The sequence below is a fragment of the Rhipicephalus microplus genome, chromosome 10, assembly GCF_043290135.1.
Source record: "Rhipicephalus microplus isolate Deutch F79 chromosome 10, USDA_Rmic, whole genome shotgun sequence".
NCBI classification, from domain to species: domain Eukaryota; kingdom Metazoa; phylum Arthropoda; class Arachnida; order Ixodida; family Ixodidae; genus Rhipicephalus; species Rhipicephalus microplus.
In genome coordinates, this window is record NC_134709.1 from 80,684,254 (window position 1) to 80,704,667 (window position 20,414).

General features: G+C 44.3%; 1 protein-coding gene across 1 annotated transcript in view; it reads right to left on the minus strand.

Annotated features, from left to right (window-relative positions):
- Positions 1 to 15,146: 15,146 nt before the first annotated feature.
- Positions 15,147 to 20,414, minus strand: part of LOC142774773 (protein O-mannosyl-transferase TMTC1-like) — a 41,423-nt gene continuing 36,155 nt past the window's right edge. Inside the window, exons 13-15 of the mRNA XM_075875807.1 lie at positions 19,506 to 19,628; positions 18,510 to 18,587; positions 15,147 to 18,287 (exon numbers count right to left, since the gene is read on the minus strand). Coding sequence (XP_075731922.1) covers positions 18,150 to 18,287; positions 18,510 to 18,587; positions 19,506 to 19,628 — 339 coding nt within the window. The 3' untranslated portion in view covers positions 15,147 to 18,149. The remainder of the gene's footprint in view (positions 18,288 to 18,509; positions 18,588 to 19,505; positions 19,629 to 20,414) is intronic.

A 20,414-nucleotide genomic window follows, 5' to 3' on the forward strand; every position in this document is an offset into this window, starting at 1 on the left:
ACTACAAGGTCGGGGAGAATGATCCTGCAGGAGCTGGGTCAACACCCAATAGGAATCAGACGCAATTACAATGATATCCCTGACAACATCAGGGAGACTATCACAGTATCTCCTATACCGAGAAACATGCATCCAGAACACATCGTCGGAAGAAGAGTAGCGAGGGCCAGGACTATACTTCGTCAAGTCTCAAACGAGGAACGAGGGGTCGTATTTGTTGACGCGGCTTCCTACGCCAATGGGAAAGCGTTCGTGGCAGTGGTAGTCGATGGGGCTGGCCATGTCGTCAACTCAGCGACGGTCAGGATGAAAGACCCAATCATTGCGGAACAAGTGGCCATCGCCTTAGCACTCAAGATGGATGACATTGAAGTCGTCTACAGTGATTCCATGGCAGCACTACGGGCGTTCGCCAAGGGGACGGTCTGTGAACAAACTCTGAAAATACTGCAAGGCAAGAACGTAACACATCATTTTCTGAGTTGGTTCCCAGCTCACCTTGGACAAATTAACGATTCCCCTCCCAATCTCAACGAAGCAGCACACGAGGCGGCGCGAGAACTCTCCAACCGCGCCTCCCCGGGGATGCGTTCTACCGGTGAAGGGGATAACCGGGAAATTTTTACAACATATAACGAGCTCACTAAACATTTATACCTGTCTAGAAGGATTTTTCCTCCACCTCATAAAAATCTCATCTGGCCCCAAGCACTTACACTAAGGCTTTTGCAAACGCGGATGTACCCTACTTTGAAAATGTTACACATCATGTACCCTGACCTATACCCAAGTAATCTTTGTCCACATTGTGGGGAAATAGCTTCATTAGAACACATGCTCTGGCAGTGCACCAAATTCGCTTATTTATCGCACATCACCTCTGCCAGATGGGAGGCGGCAATCCGCAGCTCGTCCTTGGCAGATCAGCTCTGGGCTGTCCACCAAGCCCGCGAGGCGGCTGAGGAGCTTGGCATCTCAGTCCCCGTGTGGGAGCTGCCCGCAACACAGTGATCTGTGTTTTGGAGGACCAAATAAAAGTTTATCCAATCCAATCCAATCCCTCTTTTCATGACGGAGGGATGCCGGACGCGCTGAAACGCGCATGCGTCAAAGCAACGCAGCGAAGCGCGTGCCTGCGAGTATATGGCAGGACCGGTGCCTGGCGTGGCAACGTGGTCAATACGTGACAAAATGAACGCTGGCGAGCACGCGCACCGCGTCACGTCGAATTGTACTGGTGCCTTGACTGTGGCATGTAGTCATGTTTTCACATGACACGCATCTCATCATTATCGTGTTTGCACCAGTCGCATACCTTCGTCATCCATTGACGTCGCGTAATACCAAATTTGGCATATGTGCAGCTAGCGAAACGGCCGCGAGTGCATCATGAGTATGGCATGTAGTCATGTTGTGACATGAAATTCATGTCGTGAATATCATGTTTGGATGTGTCATTCACCTATGTCATCCGTTCGCGTCACGTAATACCGAGTTTAGTACATGTGACATAGCTAGCGAAACGGCTGAGAGCGCATCATGAGTGTGGCATGTAGTCATGTTGTTACATGACACGCATGTCGTGATTACCATGTTTGCACCAGTCACATACCTTCGTCAACCATTCACGTACTGTCATATCAAATTTGGTATATGTGACCATATCGAAACGGCCGCGAGCACATCATGAGCGTGGCATGTGGTCATGTTGTTACATGACACGCATGTCACGAGTTTCATGTTAGAGTCTGTAACTTGTGTTCGCCATGCAATCATGTCATACCATACCAGTTTCGCAACATACCATGTGAAGGAGACCACCAGAAGAGCTGCAGGATCATGAAATGTAAATCATGACATTGATGACATACATATCAGGATTTTTATGTCCTGACTAGTCAAATATGTTCTTCATACAGTCATGTTACGCCATACCAAATTTGATATGGATTCCAGTGTCGAAATTGCTAGGAAATCTAAAAGTCGTAGGCGGCTAAATAGATAGATAGATAGATAGATAGATAGATAGATAGATAGATAGATAGATAGATAGATAGATAGATAGATAGATAGATAGATAGATACATACATAGATAGATAGATAGATAGATAGATAGATAGATAGATAGATAGATAGATAGATAGATAGATAGATAGATAGATACTTTTCTACTCAGCTTATTCGTCTTATCTACTCTACTTCAACATTGTTGTGTCCCTAGTGATTGATTGATATGTCGGGTTTAACGTCCCAAAACCACCATATGATAATGAGGGACGCCATAGTGAAGGGCTCCGGAAATTTAGACCAACGTGCACCGAAATCTGAGCACACGGGTCTTCATCATTTTCGCCTCCACCAGAAATGCAGCCGCCACAGCCGGCATCCGAACCCGCGAGCTCACATTTATAATATTCTACTCACTCATAACTGCAGTAGCCTTCATGGACCAGCCGAACAGATGTGTGAGATTCGGAGGAGTGAATGTTTTTTGACCCTCTCTTTGATTTCCGTTCTTGCGAATGCCATCTAAAAACAGCCAGGAGAGGTAAAAGTTGTTGGCGGATAGATAGATAGATAGATAAATAGATAGATAAATAGATAGATAGATAGATAGATAGATAAATACGTTCAAAGTCGCCGAAGTTTGGTAAGAGATGCTTCGCATTTAATATTAGTACATTATTAACCCATATCTTTTGCCAAGCTCCGTGGTGGTGTTCCATAAGATACGACGAGTCCAACCTTTACATGACACGGTAATGCATTTATTTGGGCTAGCTGGCATTGACTGAATGCTTCCATAATAATAGACTCGCGGAGAACATTTATATGCAACGAAAGGAAAGCTACGAGGGCGAAGTTTTTGCATAAGTGCCACTATGAGAATTAGTTCGGTATGCCGCGCGTCCCGAGCAAGATTTTGGGCGCTGCGGATGGGGTCGGCCGTTTGCAGTATCACTTGGTCATTTTGGTGCCGCTTAGGGTACCGTTAAGGGCAGACACACAGACAAATGTACACTCAGACCAACCAAAATTTTTGCGTCGAAGGTCCCCAAGAAAGACTATCATCTTTAATATTCCCTGGTAGCACGACGCACACCCAACACGAATGTCGACTGCACCAAGAAAACTTCTAATTCGTGAAAGCCTAATGCTAAAGCCGACTTTCAGTGATTGCGATATGCACCTCTGCTTGGACCGTTCCGGATGCCAATGAACTCCAGAAAGAACAAGAAAAGATGCAGGGTTGATTTCAGCTGAAAGCACTATTCCACGGAATGTCGCAGTCGTATGGTTTTCTGAATAAGAATTTACGTTTACACGTTGACCCTTCCACCTTTCTTGCTTTCTTACACCTTCAATAATCTATTGAATGAAGTTGCGATTTAGGCAAATAAGGCCCGGCCACGGTGGACTAGTGGCTGGCGTACTCCACTTCTGACCCGCAGGCCGCGGAATCAAATTCCGGCGGCGTCGGCTGCATTTTCGATGAAGGCGAAAATGCTGTGGGTTTGTATGCTCACATTTGTTGCACTGTAAAGAACCTCAGTTGGTCTAAATTTTGCGGATTTCTCCACTATGGTGTCTCTCATAATCATATGGTGGTTTTAAGACATTAAACTCCTCATATAGGAATAATGACAACTAAGAATGAGGTAATATTCGCTTCTCTAACTGTGCTCACAAAAGCGCAAACCTCGACAGTGATCACCGCGAGGAATACAATTGTTCTCTGCTTATATCTGCTGTCATTGACATTGTGTAATGGAACTTTTTGGTGAATAAGCATGTGCGCAAGAACTAAGTAGATATTGTGTTTTTTTTTGTAAATGTCGTGGCTCTCGATGCCCTTATGAAAGCATGAATTTACCTCAGTATTGATGCGTTTTTTGAGAAAGAGAGCAAGTTCAAGGTGGTTGTTTTAGCGCAAATTGCTATCTTCTACTTGAAATCTACATTTGCAATATTTATTCTCCACTTACCGTACTGAGCTACTGAAGACGCAATATATGCGGTAGTACATGTAGAATAGAAGTGTCTTCGCCAGTAGTGTGTAGCAAAAGAAAGGCCTAATAAGTCAGACAGATGAAGAACGCGTTCGTGCTAAAAAAGCATTCAATTCAATGTGTGCGCTCTCCTCTCGTGCCCTCACTTAGTCCTCCTCACCCTCGAAAGAATATTCAACAGTGAGTGATCCCCTTCCACGTATCTAGGCAAGACATTGCTAAGAGGGTAAACATAAATAATGAGCTATGGACATTTAGATGGGCTTATTGCGTACCTTTTTCTTCCACTGATGTTCTTCCACAGCACCATTTTCTGGGTGGCTGCTTTCATAGCACGCACCTTATGATTATCTGGTGAGAGAGACACCAATAGGGCTAAGACAGAGGCGTGTCCATACGGCCCAGTAGCGAGTTTGCACTGCCGCTTACGAAAGTGCAAACTGCAAGTTCATTCAATGAGATCATCAAAGTTCACTTCAAAAGTGCTCATATGGGTTCACTGATGAAGTAAAGTGTACGTAAACTAATAGTAACAGCCAATATCAGTAAGGTCAACTAGATACACACGGCATCTTAGCTGGCGCAAATATAACCCAGTAGTTGAAAAAATGGACTGCAGAAGGCAACTCCGGTGGTGGCATTGTCACTCGGCTACCTCTGGTATTTCGGCAGTACAGCATCCAGCACCATTTGCCTTGGACGTCTACTGGTCACTGCGTCCGCACGTTAAATGCTAATGGGCCACATCTGGTGGCGTTAATGGCAGCCAGCATTCAACCCAACTCAGTCCGAATACGGGGCACCCCCAGAAACGTATACAGATGCGTAAAGCCACGACCCTCCATGTATTTGCGCTATGCGATTAGAACAATGCGCTAGGACACGTTTTCCCCTATCTTTTCTCAAATGACTGTAATCAAGGAAGCTGATGCTCTCATTCTGAAAGATCGTTAGTTGGGCAGCGTACCTAATAAACGGTTAAGCCACGTATATAAAGATTTACATATGGAGAACACTGAAACGCACGTTTGCAACATTAAACAGCTGTGATGTTGTAATGTGAAGGATTGTGGCTGCAAAAATGCTACACAACAAAGCCAAGTCTATTCATTCAAATCTATTGACTACATATGATTTTGCCTTCACAACACTGTTCTAATGCCTAATGAGAATAGTCCGCGCCTCACTGCAATAGATATGCGCTACGTTCATGGAAATCATTCGAGAAACATATTGTCACGAGTTGAGAGTAACCAAAAATCAGAAAACACTATATTTACAGAATGTAGAAGGAGGAGTACGCAGCTCATCGGCCAAGATGTCAGAGCAGCAACGACACGATCTCTTTTCTAATTGTCATCTTCATCATCTTCAATAAGCATTCCTTGTTGTTTATCATGGCTTGTAACAATATCGTAACATACCAGTAAATGGTTTCATGAAGCAGGCACGAGTAGCGTGAGAGCAGCGACAAAAGGAAAAGCTTTATTTGAGCGAACTTACGCACGTTCACAGAAAACTAAGTGACCGCACTGTCGCAGACAGACAGCCGAAAATAATCATTGCCACGCAACTGTCACGGTAGCAGGATGAAAGGGCGCAAGCCCTTTCATCCTGCTGCCGGAGTCTAAAGAAATATTGTGGAGTCTAAAAGATTGCGGAGTCTAAAGAAATAATGGTGTCGTAGAGAAACAAACGCTATTAGTCGTATTGAGAATCTGAATAAAGAACACGTCGAGAAAAGTTCCTTTCACAAAGTTGAAAAGCAAACGTCGTGGAGTAATGAAGGAGGAAGTGCTTTGTTGACGAGAACTTCGAAACGATTAGCAATTTGTCGTTGACAAGTTTGTTGTGGGAGCTCGACAATTATTTCCTTCGCCACGGCAGCCGCTGTCGAGGCAACGCGCCTTTTCTATAGAAGACGATCCGGCGTGTGATGTTTTCTGGCATGGCCGGAAGACAAAAAGCCCATAGAAAGGCGCGTAGACGCAGCAGACACAAAGCCGCTGTGACGTCTATAGCCGTCGAGATGGCGACAGCTTGACGGTTGTCCCGGATCGCTGGTCTTGGCGATCCGCCAATTCTTTCCCGAATTTCTCCGAGCCCGATTATTATAGATTGTGCGTTTAGCGCAGCAGTGGCGCGTCGTGTATGCGACGTTTCGTGGAAAATGACCAAAAGCGAGTTCCGGACAGGGAATTGGAGCAGTTGTCAAGCTCGATACGCCATTACTAATATATGCGTTCTGTTATTCATTCATTGTACAGATCAAACGATTTGCGAATGTTTCTAGAATGTTGTTGCGCAGTTTTGAATTGAAATCCTTCTAGTGGTTAAGTTTCTCAAAAAATTACCACTGGCATCTCATTCACAACAAGGCACCAACGTTTATTGCAGGCTTGTTTACAGAACTTTTCTAGGCAGCTGCCACCCCCCCCCCCTCTCTTCTTTTTTGTCAGGAGTCGATAGAAAAAGTGATTTTAATGAAGAATCAATAAACGCGTTATTGAACTTCAAATATGACGAATAAATGGTTTACACAACCAAACATTCTGCTACATCACCAGATGCCCAAATTAAATTGAAGCAAACTTTAGAGCTATTCTGTGTACATACAAGTGACAAATAAAACACGTTAACCTTTCCTGACGTAAACGGTTTAGTAATTTTTAGAACCTGTATTTTAAAAATAATTGCCTTTTAAATGCGACGCATTTCTTGGCGAACTTCGGCGACTATGAGCGTATCTATCTATCTCTGTGGTTGCCTACGACTTTTAGCTTTCCTGGCCGTTTCGATAAAGGTATCGATACCATACTTGGTATGACATAAAATGACTCTATGAAGAACATATCTGATTAGTCATGACATGAAAATCGTGAAATGTATGTCATGAATGTCATGATCTACATTTCTTGGTCCTCCAGCTCTTGCAGTGGTTTCGTTCACATGGCATGTTTGAAAAGTGGTATGATATGACATGATTGCATGGCGGACACAAGCGACAAACCCTAACATGAAAATCATGACATGCGTGTCATGTAACGACATGAATATATTCCACGTTCTTGATGCGCTCGCGACTGTTTCGCTAGCGTCACATGTACCAAATTTGGTATTACGGTACGTGACGAAGGTATGGGACTGGTGCAAACGTGATAATCATTAGATGCGTGTCATGTAACAACATGACTACATGCCACGCTCGTGATGCACTGGTGGCCGTTTCGCTAGCTTCACTTATACGAACTTTAATATTACGGGACGCGAATGGCAGAACGTATGATACTGATGCAAATATAGTAAGCATGAGATGCGTGTCATGCAACAACATGATCACATGCACCACTCATGATGCGCTCGTGGCTGTTTCGCAAGCTCCACATATAAGCACCGCACAGTGACCAGAGGGATCTTCGTTGCTCACACTTCCCCATCTCAAAGTGTCTAACATTAGCCGTTAGGAGAACGAAACATAGAGACGGGTGCTCGCGTCCCCAATCTATCCCGCGTGCAATCCGCCGACAGATACAGTGCGCAAAACGCGCGCGTCGCGTTCCATTTTCACCGATGCCGTCTCAAGGTATTTTAAGGGCGAAGCTCATTATGGCGTGGCTTGCGCGTCCCTCGTCGTAGTGCGTAACCACTGGTGGCACATACCCGAAAGAGTGGTCCTTGGAATGTCCGCTGTGCGGCGGTACTTGTATATGATGAATAGATGATGAAAAGATGTGAGATGGCGGTACTTTCAGTGGTCACTAAATGGACGGACAGACGGACATGCAGATGGATGAATGGACAGACATAGGGGCGGACGCATGGACGCACGAATGGATGGACAGACAAAGGGACGGCCGCACGAATAGACGTACGGGCGGACGGAGAGACGGACAGGCAGACCAACGGACAGACAGATGAAAGAACGGACGCACAGACGCACGGACGGCCGGACGCACCGATAGTCACATGGATTAACGGGCACATGGACGGACGCATGGACGGACGCATGGACGGACGGAAACAAGAATGAATGAACAGACGGAACCATGGACGGACTGACGAACGCTTCGCCCACCAATCATCCTTGACTCCGTGTATGTGCTGTCACTTTTTTTACCCGCTAGGCTATGTATTCTGGCGCTGTAGTCAGACAGGAAAACTCGACTGAATGATGTCCATCATAGAGTTTCATACAATAACTAGAGAGGAATCTGGCGCAGCGATCGTGAACCTCCATGGGAATCATGGGAAGTACAGGCTTTGGATTGAATAATGTTAACTGGCGAAGTGTCTATGGACTTTTTTCTACAGTTTCAATTTCGTTCTTCGTGCAGTGCGGTTAGTGGGGTGCGGTGAAAGAGGCTGAAGCAGTGACTTTGTTTTAAGTGTGAATACACTTTATAAGCGACCCCAAACCATCCACCGCCGTCGGCGGCGACCACAGTCTTCTCTCTAGCTTTAAAAGAAAGAGGACTTGGCGGGCCGCAGCGCGACACTCTATTGAATAAGCCACGGACGCGACGCTGATATCAATGTCAGTAACGCGCCTTATACCCCCTCCCCCTTCGATCGCTTCTCCGCTCTCCTCGCTCGCTGCAGCTGCGCGCGCACCCCTCTCTCTCGTGCGCCCGCCTTCTCTCTCAGTCTCCCGTCGAGAGTGGGTCGTGAGGGGGAGTAAAGGTAAAATCCGTTGGCATTCGCCAGTGAGTTAACGTAAACTCTCCGTCTGATCAAATTGCGATTCCCTGGAACCATTACACCATAAAGGCACCATAGTGTGATTAATAAATATAATAGTGCGAATTAATAAATACCCCTCATAGCATCACCCCGTGAATTCGCATTTAACCATGTTCACTCTCGGGGAAATGCTTGGGAGTTTTTTTCGAAGAGGCTGATGACCACTGGATCTCCTGATTTGCTGCGATGTTGGAGCTTTACGACTCGTAATTGAGAGTTTAAACGCAGCGTCATCCACTCACCGCTGCACATATATGTGTATAGCGTCTCGTGCAAGAGCAGGATATTGCCTCGAGTTTATGTTTCTCACGAGCGCGTCTTGCCTAAGCTCGTTTTAAATCGACTGCAAACCGATGACGAAGCAAAGTAGACACACCGTCACGCTCCGCTGAGTCGACTTCACAACAAAACCATAGGTGCCTTGAGGGCATACCACTGTAACCACTGGGACAGATGCACCTAGCGTCGCAGAAGACGAAGTGATAGGTTTTCACACTTAATACTGTACTGTGATTTTCATAATTAAATAATACATACTTTCGAAAGAAAAAAGCATGTTTGTTTTCGTTGTAAAAAATAACTTCGTTAAACCTTGATGCCAAATCTGGAACGCGATGACACAGCAATGCAAACCCCTAAGATTGAATTCACCCATGCAGGTTTCACTTTTGCCGTCTGGTCGCAAAAGCGTCTTGCAGTAAAGTTCTGGCACAAATAACTGAAGCAAGTTTAAAATAAATTTGGGCTCATATCATTTTGTGTTACACCCCAAAAAATAAGCGTCGCAAATCTCAAGAACGTAATCCATCCAAAGCGCATTCAAAGCCTGTACTTCTCATAATTCCCTTTGGGGTACAAGCGCCACTGAAGGAGCCCGCGTAGACACTAGCGCCAGATTCCGTTCTAGCTATTATTGTATGAAATTTTATGATGCCTATATACGTGACGTCAATAGATAACGAAACATATGACTGGTGCAAACTTGATAATACTGACACGCGTGTCATGTAAGAACATGACAACATGCCACGCTCAAAGCGTGCTCGCGGCCATTTGGCTAGCTCCACATATACTAAATTTGGTATTACGTGACGTGAATTGATGACGAAGGTAAACGACATATCCAAACACGATAATCATGACACCGAAGTCATGTACGGCATTACGTACCTCCACCTCGTAACTTTGTGCGGATTTTAAAGTTCATGGAAGACAGCGCTGCTTGCGGTCATTGCGGCACCGATGAAACTATAGAGCACGTTCTCTGTCACTACCCTCGTTACAGCGTGCAAAGACGGCAACTAGCTGCTGCGTTAGCTCGCCTTGACGACAGACCTTTGTCTGAACAATCAGTGCTGGAAAGACGACATGATTTGTGTGCTCACAGAAAATCAGTGAAGGCCTTACTGAACTTTTTGTGTGGCAGCGGCCTATTGTATGAACTGTAGCTCCCCAGCTCCCCCCCCCCTCCTTTTTTTTTCTCGCGCGTGTCTATTTCCCTCTTCGCTTGCTCTCCAATCTTTCTTCCCCCTTCCCCCTTCCCCTAGTGCAGGGTAGCAAACCGGATGCTCCATTTTCTGGTTAACCTCCCTGCCTTTCCCTCATTTTATTCTCTCTAAAGTGACTTATCAACATTTCTCATTCGTGCTTCGCCTATGACTGTTTCGTTCTGTGCGTGGGATATGCCAATTTTTTCTAATAAATTTCTGCGCCATCTTTTAGGATCTCAATTGTTACCTTATCCTCACCAGTGGCTTTTTCTCTTTGAATTCTTTTTGGGGCTTTGCTTACTTTTTCTGTGGTTACTGGTAGGATGTCGAATTCCTCTGCACTATTATTGTTTCTCATGATGTCTTCTGGACAGCCTGAAGCCCGTGAACGAGCGGAGAGGCATGGCCTCTCTGTTCCGACATGGGACTAGCCAACGGCTGGGTGGGGACCTACATAGTTGGCCCGCTGCCTTGCCTCTCAGGACAAAATAAAGTTGTTTGTCCTGTCCTGTCATGATGTCTTCCTGGTTCTTTTTCTTCGGTACAGCTCTCTGTAGAACTCCTCCGCCACTTCCACCATCCTATTTATATTCGTTACGGCATTGCCTTCCTTGTTCCTTAATGCGTATATCTGACTTTTGTCTACGCCAAAGCTTTTAGGCTTATGCCACTTTTTACAGCCTGCTGAATTCTCTACATGTTGTACCTTCTGACGTCACCTACCTTGCGTCTATTTATGAAATTCGAAAGCTGCACTAGCTCTATTTTGTCGGTTGCATTTGGAGAATGCATGATTTGTCGTCCTTAGGTAAGATTTTCGTCTCCTGAGATAGCTTGCCAGTGTCCTGTCTAACGGCTGTACCTTCAACTTGCATTGCTCAATTTTTGATGATACTAGTAAGATTATCGTTCATGGTGTCAACCCTAACGTCGGTTACCTCGTTCAGTGCCTCCAATCTATTCTGTAGTGAAACTCTTAATTTTCTTACTTTCGCTTTCACGGCTAGTTCATTAATTGGCTTTTTAAAGACGATAGTCTTTCTTGGGGACATTCAACAAAAAATTTTTGGTCTGTCTGTCGGTCTGTACTTTTGTCTGTTTGTCCGCCCTAACACTACTTCAAACGGCCAGCCCCACCTGCAGCGCCCACCAATATTGCTCAAAGTTTTGCGTTCATAGCTGTGTGATTGTCAATTAATAAGCAATTATTGCGCATATCTGAGGCGCCACAACAACGCTTCGATGTTTCATATCTCTGCCTCTATACTAGAAAAGGCACAGACAAGTAACTCTAATGAATGTAGTGTTTTATTGGGCTGCGCTGACAGTGCAACGCGATGCTTAGAAAGATGTTTCCAACGCTTTGCTACGACGTCACGGTGGTGGCACCTGCCCATCGCTCTGCGTTCTACAACTTATCACCTCCGAGACTGGTGCGCATCTTTCTCCGCGGGCTGCACGCCTTCGTTTTGGAAGATAACTGCCAGATCCCGCTTGTGTCCCACGTGCCTCGATGCGCTCGTTCGCCTCCGCTACACGCTCGAGGCACTCTAACGCAGCGCCTTCAGAATACCACTCACCAATTCTCTTGCGCAGAAAATCAAATAAACGTTTTGTTCACTCTCTCCAGACGCAAGACTATCGTGTTTCGGCGACATTTGCGGTGTAACATGCAGATTTGGAACCAATTTGCTTTTCGTGTCAGTTTTGTCTTTTCTTTTTTTTTAAAATCTAGGTGAATACGACCTCTTACCATTCTGTGGTGACTGCATCGGATCTTGCCAACTACTTCTATATCCTGTACAATGTCTTTGTGTGCACACAGAATGAAGTATATTTTATTTGAAGTTTCGCCATTTGAACTTTGCCACTTCCACTGATGGTTTACGCCATTAGAGCGGAGAACAAAGAAAGCACCTTAGTATATTTTTGTAGTACTTGCCAATAACTCCGCAATATCTTTCCGAGCGATGCCCGCATTAAGCTTCCGCTATGACATTGGGCAAGGCGATGCCTTTTTTTTCTCGTTCTTTACGTATTTGGAAAAGAAACGTGCTACAAGAATCTTTATAAGACTGTACAGCTCAAAACACGCAGCATCTGCCACGTGCAGCCCAAATACCTCAGATTTAAAATAGACCATGCAGAGAATGTCAAGAGAGAGAGAGAGAGAGATAAATAGAGAGGAAAAGCAGGGAGGTTAACCAAGCTTGCTTCTGTTGGCTACCCTACACTTGGGGTGGTGGAAAGAGAGAATAATAGAAAGGAAAGAGAAAAGAAAAGGAGTAAGAAAGAGAAGGATGAATGGTCAGCTCGAGACTACACAGCATGGTGTCACACTGTTCTTTCACAAAATGGTCATGAAGTCTGGTGGTTCTTAAGAAGTGCAAGAGGTTTTTCGTGGCTTTGCGTGCATGGGAAACCGTCAGCCAAGGTGCCAGGATCTTCTCTTGTGTAAGTGGCCGTGAATCCAGCTGACGGAGCTTGGCTTCAATAATACTTCCAGAATGTCGAAAACTACAATATCAAGATGGGGAAGATGATAGACAATGTTTCGGAGTTCGCCGCAGTCGCATGCGAGCAGTAAAAGAACAACGCTTCCCTGCAAGAGCAAATGATTGCATGCGATGATAAGAAAATATTTCAAGAAGCAGGGCTGGCCGCGAACACTTTTAGATCCACACTCGCGTAACTCTACAAAACCTAGGTGTAAAAAAATACGGCCACTTCAAGGAGTTAGCATCTCTTCCGGTTGACAGCGCAGCACACGTAATTATACACCGCACTTAGTGATAGCCGTACGCTGTTGCTAGCCGAGCTAGCACACGTGGTAGTGATGGTGACTTCGCCTTTCGAATCAAAATTTTCAGCTGCTCTAGTGACTCCCCTCTCCTGTCGTTTGTTCATGCACCTTCAAGATGAGTGGGCCTTTTGTTGTCTGCTTCAGTACCAATCGACGGTAAGCTTCGAACTATAATTGACGTTCGCGCATTCGCTCTCCATGTGACAGAGATGGGCTGGTCACATTTATTCTCTGCTGTGGAACGCCGATTGCTTACGGCACACGCTACTGCATATACTGGACACGTCTCGTCGACTCCGGCCTCCGTCTGGACTCTTTCGACTCGAGACAACGGTGCTTTGCCGACTATGGCTTGGTGCCGCCTTCACCAAAGTTTTCGCCTTCCGAATCGGCATGGAAGACAGTGCTGCTTGCGGTTATTGTGGCATCGATGAAACGATAGAGCGCGTTCTCTGTCTCTGCCCTCGTTACAGCGTGCAAAGACGGCAACTAGCTGCTGCGTTAGCTCGCCTTGACGACAGAGCTTTGTCTGAACAATAAGTGATTGAAAGGCGACAGGATTTGTTTGCTCACAGAAAATCAGTGAAGGCCTCACTGAACTTTTTGCGTGGCAGTGGCCTATTGTATAGAATATAGCACCCAAACCCCCCGCTTTTTTTTGCGCGCGTCTATTTCCCTCTTCGATTTCTTTTCCATCTGTTTCCCTATTCCCCCTTTCCCTAGTGCAGGGTAGCCAACCGGATGCTCCATTTTCTGGTTAACCTTCCTGCCTTTCCCTCATTTTATTCTCTCTCTTTAGCAACCTTCATAGCCCCTGCTCACATGCTTTTACCCACGGGTATAAAACATTTGATGCGTCGATGATGTTATCGATACAAACTTAATAGAGAACATGAATGTGACACTAACGGCAAAATCTCGTCGAGAGTGTCGGTATAACTGCTATCGCCCCCAGAAAATCAAGATTGCCGGAAAGATCCAATCGGAAGAAAAAGTGGTGCAGTGAAAGTGGTTTCTCGGAAAGGAATAGATGAGTCTGCAGCGTGTGCTCCCTCGGGAGACCAAATTGGGGGGGGGGGGGGGGCAAAGAATGCAGCAATCTAACTTCTGCTCGCTTCGCTGTTTGCCCGTGTCAGGATTTTTATGTTTCTTTTTTCGGCGCCTGCTCATACGCGAGGCAAGGTATTGTTGTTGCTGGTATACGTATGAGTATACTGCGATGGTTCGTGATACGGAAATGGGAAAACGGAAGAGGTTGAGTGGGGTGCCTAATCGGAATACCCGGAGGATCGTTCGTCTGAAGCTGTAGCAACAGTCCATGAGGAAGCGCTGCGCGCGTTACAGCTGCCATGGTAGCCAACGGATTTAGTAGCCACATTACCCAGGATGTTCTTCGACTTGAGGCATCGCCTACCACAGCACACGCTTGTTCATCCACAACTTAGTGTTCATGCCGAGGTTAGGTAATTTGCTGATGCCAGTGTTTCTATTTTTTAAATGTGCAACAGGCCATATATAAAACAGAAAAAAAGTAAGACGTATTCATATCATAGGTCATCTGATTTTTTTGAAGAATTGAGATTCTTGATTTACTGTAGTTTGTTTCCTCCGTTCTTGCGCGATTGATAACGAGGCTGCCTTCTCTTTGAGCACTTATCGCATGTGAGAAGGCGATTCAGCAATGTTTTCGTTGTGGCTATTTTACCTATGACACGTTAGTGTGGAAATATGCTAAATATAACCGGTGCTGAAGGCTAAAAAAGTGCGAATACCGTACAACTGAACATGTGTGGCCGAATGATCAGGCACCATGACCTAGATGAGTTGTGTCTAGTTTTTTTTACGTCATCAGTTTCACGTTTACATCATCAGTGCTTATCTTCATAAGTGTGTTTTTCGAGATCACTGTAATGAAGTGACAGTTATTAACCATGACAGGATGGTTAATCTACACATAATATGTAGAAGAGCGTGCAGTAGAGACAAATTTTGAGGCCGTGTACAGATGGAGGACTGGACGAAATGTGATCACGCGCGCTCTTGCGAAACAAAAAATAAAACAACAACACGGCTATCAGAATACTCACTGAAAAAGGGACAGATTTTCATGAAGACATCACATTTTTTTAGTGTGGGACATGACAACATGAAGTCTTTTACAAACTTGCAACGGATGAAAACACGCAGTCAGACAGGCATGAGATAACAATTCTAACAATGACACTCTATTACATGCGGTGACAAACAAGCGCACACATGGGACAAAGGAGTGTGCGAATTTCTCCCAATGAGCAATATTGAAAATAGGTCTACGAAACGTAGATTAAGTTATTCGACGTTAAGAAAACTTTGACTTATCTCTTAGACCACAGCTATACATGAAAACTCCCAGAGCTCGATGACATCGCTTATCGTGGACTATATGAGCACATCAATTCGGATCATTGCACGTCAGTGGGCAATAATATCGATGAACGCCGAGAACATGCTAGCATTGACAGGATTATTCACACAGTGAGACAGCTTCCTGGAAATAGGTCTACCTTTGCCAGGCTCTGGTGAAGTAAGGCGACGCAAACAACGGCTCCTGCAAGGTCATCCGGCCTTTAGGACTTCGTTTCGTGGCTATAGTGGAAGGAAGGCAACATATTCAGCGTTTGAAACGTTTTGGATAGGGTTAACACCTATATATATGGTACGCCATCAACACCCATTTTGGGTTACTGCCCCGTAAGCTGCGCGAAAGCCACTTAAAGCTCACCTGTATTCTTGGACAGCATTTTTACTTTCTACATAAGCCACGTGCACATAATTACGCTGATAACGTAACGCGGGTCACAATTTTCTCGCAATCACACAAGAAATGTCATTCGCATTGTCTCCGGTGCAGATAGACTAAGAGACAGTGCACTTTATCACGATCCTTAGGAGCAACTGACCAAAAATTAGTGGCATATGGGGCAGGAAGGGGGCTATTAATCCATTCGTATCACACCTATGCCCTTGAGCAATCGTTCACTTCTCCTTGTGGTGACGGTAATTTTATACACCTTCTTTCATCATACGTACTCAGCCCTTTGCGTTGCTTCGAGCTTTACCACGATTTAACAGCTGTTGTTGCACGCTATCACACAACTGTATGCTGCCGCTGAAAAACAGACTGCGTATGCGCTACTACCGCTGCTGCGGTGGTGGATAGATAGCGTTGAGCGTTACGAACAGCATTCAGCGAGTGTGGCACTGCTGTCCTATGAAGAAGGCCGAAGGAACTCGGGAACAGATGAACTCGCAACATCTTGATGTGCGTCTGCTTCTGTGCCGCCCTGTTTTCACTGACCTGAAAATAATGCAAACACACCAAGAAATAGTCTATTGCGAATTTGTAAAGGTTACCAAAATATGCGTAAAATAAATGTTATTCTACGTAGATCCTTCACGAGGCAACAACTCGGTGGCAAAAAGAGCAATGCGACGACAGAACAGGCAAAGGCAACAGGAACACGGTGTTTGTGTTGTCTTGATCGCTTCTCTTGTGTTCGTGCGTACATGCCTCCATTTCGGTTATCGTAAATGCTCATTAACCAGTTCAACTCTCTGTTGTTCTCAGCACAATGAAAAAGAACAACTACCAATTTACACAAGCAGACACTCAGCAGCTAAGTACGTTCGCCTGCATTGCGTCCTGTAAAGCAGGACATACACAGATTTTGCACACTCGTTGTAGGTCACAAAAACAAGATCAATGTATACACGCGCTGCAATCTGGTGATGACGTCAGACGTTTTGCGCGAAATCTTCTTGTGTCCTGCCACTGCTGCATTCGAACTTCGCTCAATTCGTAAGCCTCCGTGATTGACGACGCACATCACGATCCAGTCAGAGCAACAAGGCGTGAGCAAAGCTGTCGCACTTTGAGAGAGTTACGTTGCGATGGCTCCCCCACCAGCAACACTGACAGTCGGAAATATAGGCACGTTGTTGCATAGTTTTGTGACACTGCTCAAAGAAGTGGTACATTTCACAACAGCAAACTACAGAAGTACTGACAAGAAGGCCGAAGATAAATAGGTTTGGCACAGCCGGCACAATCGGTTGGTAATCAAGGTTCTTGTTTTTAAGTTCTTTTTGAAATGGTGTAAACACCGAAATCCGTGACAAAAAATTATAGTCGTCATTCACTTTTTGTTCGTGTTAATTTTAAAATTCCACAAGAACAATTTAAAAGTTTTCGTGTATAAGAAATTTGTGTGCGAAACTCCTGTGCAGTTTTATTTGTTTTGCACGCAAAAAAAACAAGATTGAATAGGAGTATTTCTGCAATCAACTATGAAAGCAGGAGCAATCTGATTAACGTAGCCCCGCCGAAGTGGTCTAGTAACTAAGGTACCCGGCTGCTGAATCCGGGCTGCGGGGGCTACATTTTTGATGATGAACAGACACACTGAAGTACCAGCGTTCAAGGGTGCTAGCGGGATGGCTCACTGCTCTCTCATAGTTGAGTACGAAGTACTCGAAATCGTTAAACTTTTTTTTAAACATTTTCGATGGAGGCGAAAATGCTGTAGGCCCATAATCTTTCATAAGCGTCTCTCATAATGATATGCTGGCTTTGGGACGTGAAGCCTAATATATCAATCAATCATTTTAATCAACACATGAACTTTGCAAAGAAACATGGTGTGGTGAGGCCATGATCACTCCATGAAAATCACTGTGTGACACTGTGGACATTAGAGGAAGGTAAGTACTGCATCAAGCCTCGTCAATTTAAAAGAGCTGCGCGGTGTATAATAAAAAAAAAGCCCGTTCAATAGTTATCAACCCTTCTATTACAAATATAAAATGTCACAATTTGGAGGGGGGGGGACATCTCAGCACTGTGAAAGAGGACGTAATGTTTGAAGCACAGTTGATAAAATAAATACACCTATAACGCTTGAATTACTAATGATTAGACCAAGAACATCTACATGCTCACTGGCAAAGTCTTCAGGATCTACAAAGCGCGACACCGTGAATACAGTTGAAGAGGCACCACTCAAAGCGTCAATGTCTATATGCCGAGAAGCGGCATGGTAACCGCACTCCGTCTTGAAGTATCCACCCTATACACAGTCATGGAAAGGCGTGAGTGGCCTGGTGATTCGTCGCCTCAACTTTTCCATGTTGTCTGTAATGAGCTTGTTCTCTGGGTCTAATGAGTGGGCAACTTGATAGTGTCGAAAGGCACCTTGGTAGTCACTCTGTGAGACAATGGTTAACACAAAATGTTAGCCAGTAGATCGCACATGAAATTTTTTTGCGTCGAATAATTAGTTGTTTATGCACAAGTGCAGTTCTTGTAAGAGAAAACACAAGCAATAAGCAAACAAGTATTGTGTGTTTCGGCGAAGAAAATGAATATTGAAGCATGATAAAACAGATTTTCGGAATGTTCTACCAAATATCGCAACTTCAATGCTCACCTCCAAGTGTCTGATCACAGCGAGATTCAGATGAGCGTGAGCAAGACCAGAATCCAGACGAATGGCCACTTCGTAACTCTGAAACAGAAAACAAAATGGCCTTTTCTGTTTTTTTATGTATGTTATTATATGAGGAACACGTAGGGGGCATAATAACGACATAATATAAGTGGTCATCTTTAGATGCACGCCGGACGACTGTCTCTTAGGAAAACAATTCAAAAGAAATCCACAATTCTGTGGCACTCATCTTTTATTTTCCCTGAAACATTTGCACAGAAAACTTTTCAGCTTTATTTCAGCCCTTGACGACACAGCACTTCTATAGAAAGTAAACGAACAACAATATTGAGTGAACGATCAAAGACGTAACCTTATAAAATGTTTGTTCAAGATAAAATATTTTTGTATTCATAAAAACCAAATATATATGAGTAGTATTATAGCTTTATACAGCGATATTGCATTATGTTACTGTTTGATTTCGATTTAAACGATTTCACACTACTATCTTTAAAATGTTTATTTGCTCCGAGTAAAAATTTGGCCAGATTAAAAAAAAAACTCCGTTTTTATGAAACAGCTGCTTCTTGACCTAAAATTATACTTTTACAATATTTTTGCTAATTTTGTTACCTTGTATGCACACCTTTCTGCCCACGCAAAAGTATCTCCAAATCACCGCATAACTATCACCTTTGGCTGAACTTGATGAACGAAATCTCATACATTATAAAAACTTAAACCTTTCGCAACTCGAACCTGACAGCACAACTCTGGGCCGTTCAGCGTGCCGAGGAAGCCGCTTCGAGACAAGGTTTCGGAACCACATCCGCGGTCGGTGCCCAGGCCCACTAAAAAACGCCGGACTCGAATCGTCTGGATTCGACAAATAAAGTTTATGTTCTTCTTTCGCAACAGAATTAATCAGTTCAAGCCAGTTCGATTAGAAACATAGGCTAATTCAGTAAAAAATACATCATTCAAAGAACCAACATTTGCCGACGAGCTGAGGTCGCCCAAGTCCTTCAGTATGTCACCGTGATCACTGTGTATTTTCGCACAACGCAGGTCATCAACATCGCATAGCTTCAGAGCCTTCAAAATGTAGTCCAGTGCCTGAAGTATTAGAGAGAAATATTAGCAACGTGATGACTATTCCACTGATCATAAACGTTAGTGCGAGAAGGTATAGCAGTTCGGAAAATTAATAATTGTATTCAGGACAGCGTGGGCAACTTAATTTGCTGTATACAATTGGAATATTGTTTATTTAGGTAAAAAAAGATGTATAAAACAAGTTCTTGTGAAATCACACAAATTCTTTACGTATTTTTTAGGCGTTATTTCAATTAGGGCGCTTTTTACGGTCTCTTCAACAGTACCGTAGTTATAGAGCACCCCGTGCGGAATTCTCAATGTAATTTAATGACCAATAAGTCGCCTTCTACAAACAATTGGTAAGCAGATCTGAGAAAAGTACTGAATCACATCTCGGTTGAACGTCTACATACGAAACTTGGCCACTCCACAACCCAGCCCACAATTTGGCTACTTGCTAGGTACTTAAATTATCTTGAGATGTTAATCACCAGTTACTGCTTGCAGCCTGAAGCATGTGTGACAATAAAAACAAAATCACATGCTTGCTCATTATTTTCTTTACAGTGACGTAGTGCAAAAAAAATGAAACCATTAATTTCTCGCAGAAAAATTAAGTTACCTGAGTTAGAGGCATGACGTGAAACATTATTAAAGGGACTGCAGATTTACCCGCGCTATTACATTGGGTGAAATAATATAACGTACGAAGGTCAGTGATATGTTTCTGTGGAAAATGCTGAGGCCAAATAAAGAGGAGTGGTTTTAAGTACCCGCACGCAAAGAAAACATTGACAAGCAAGT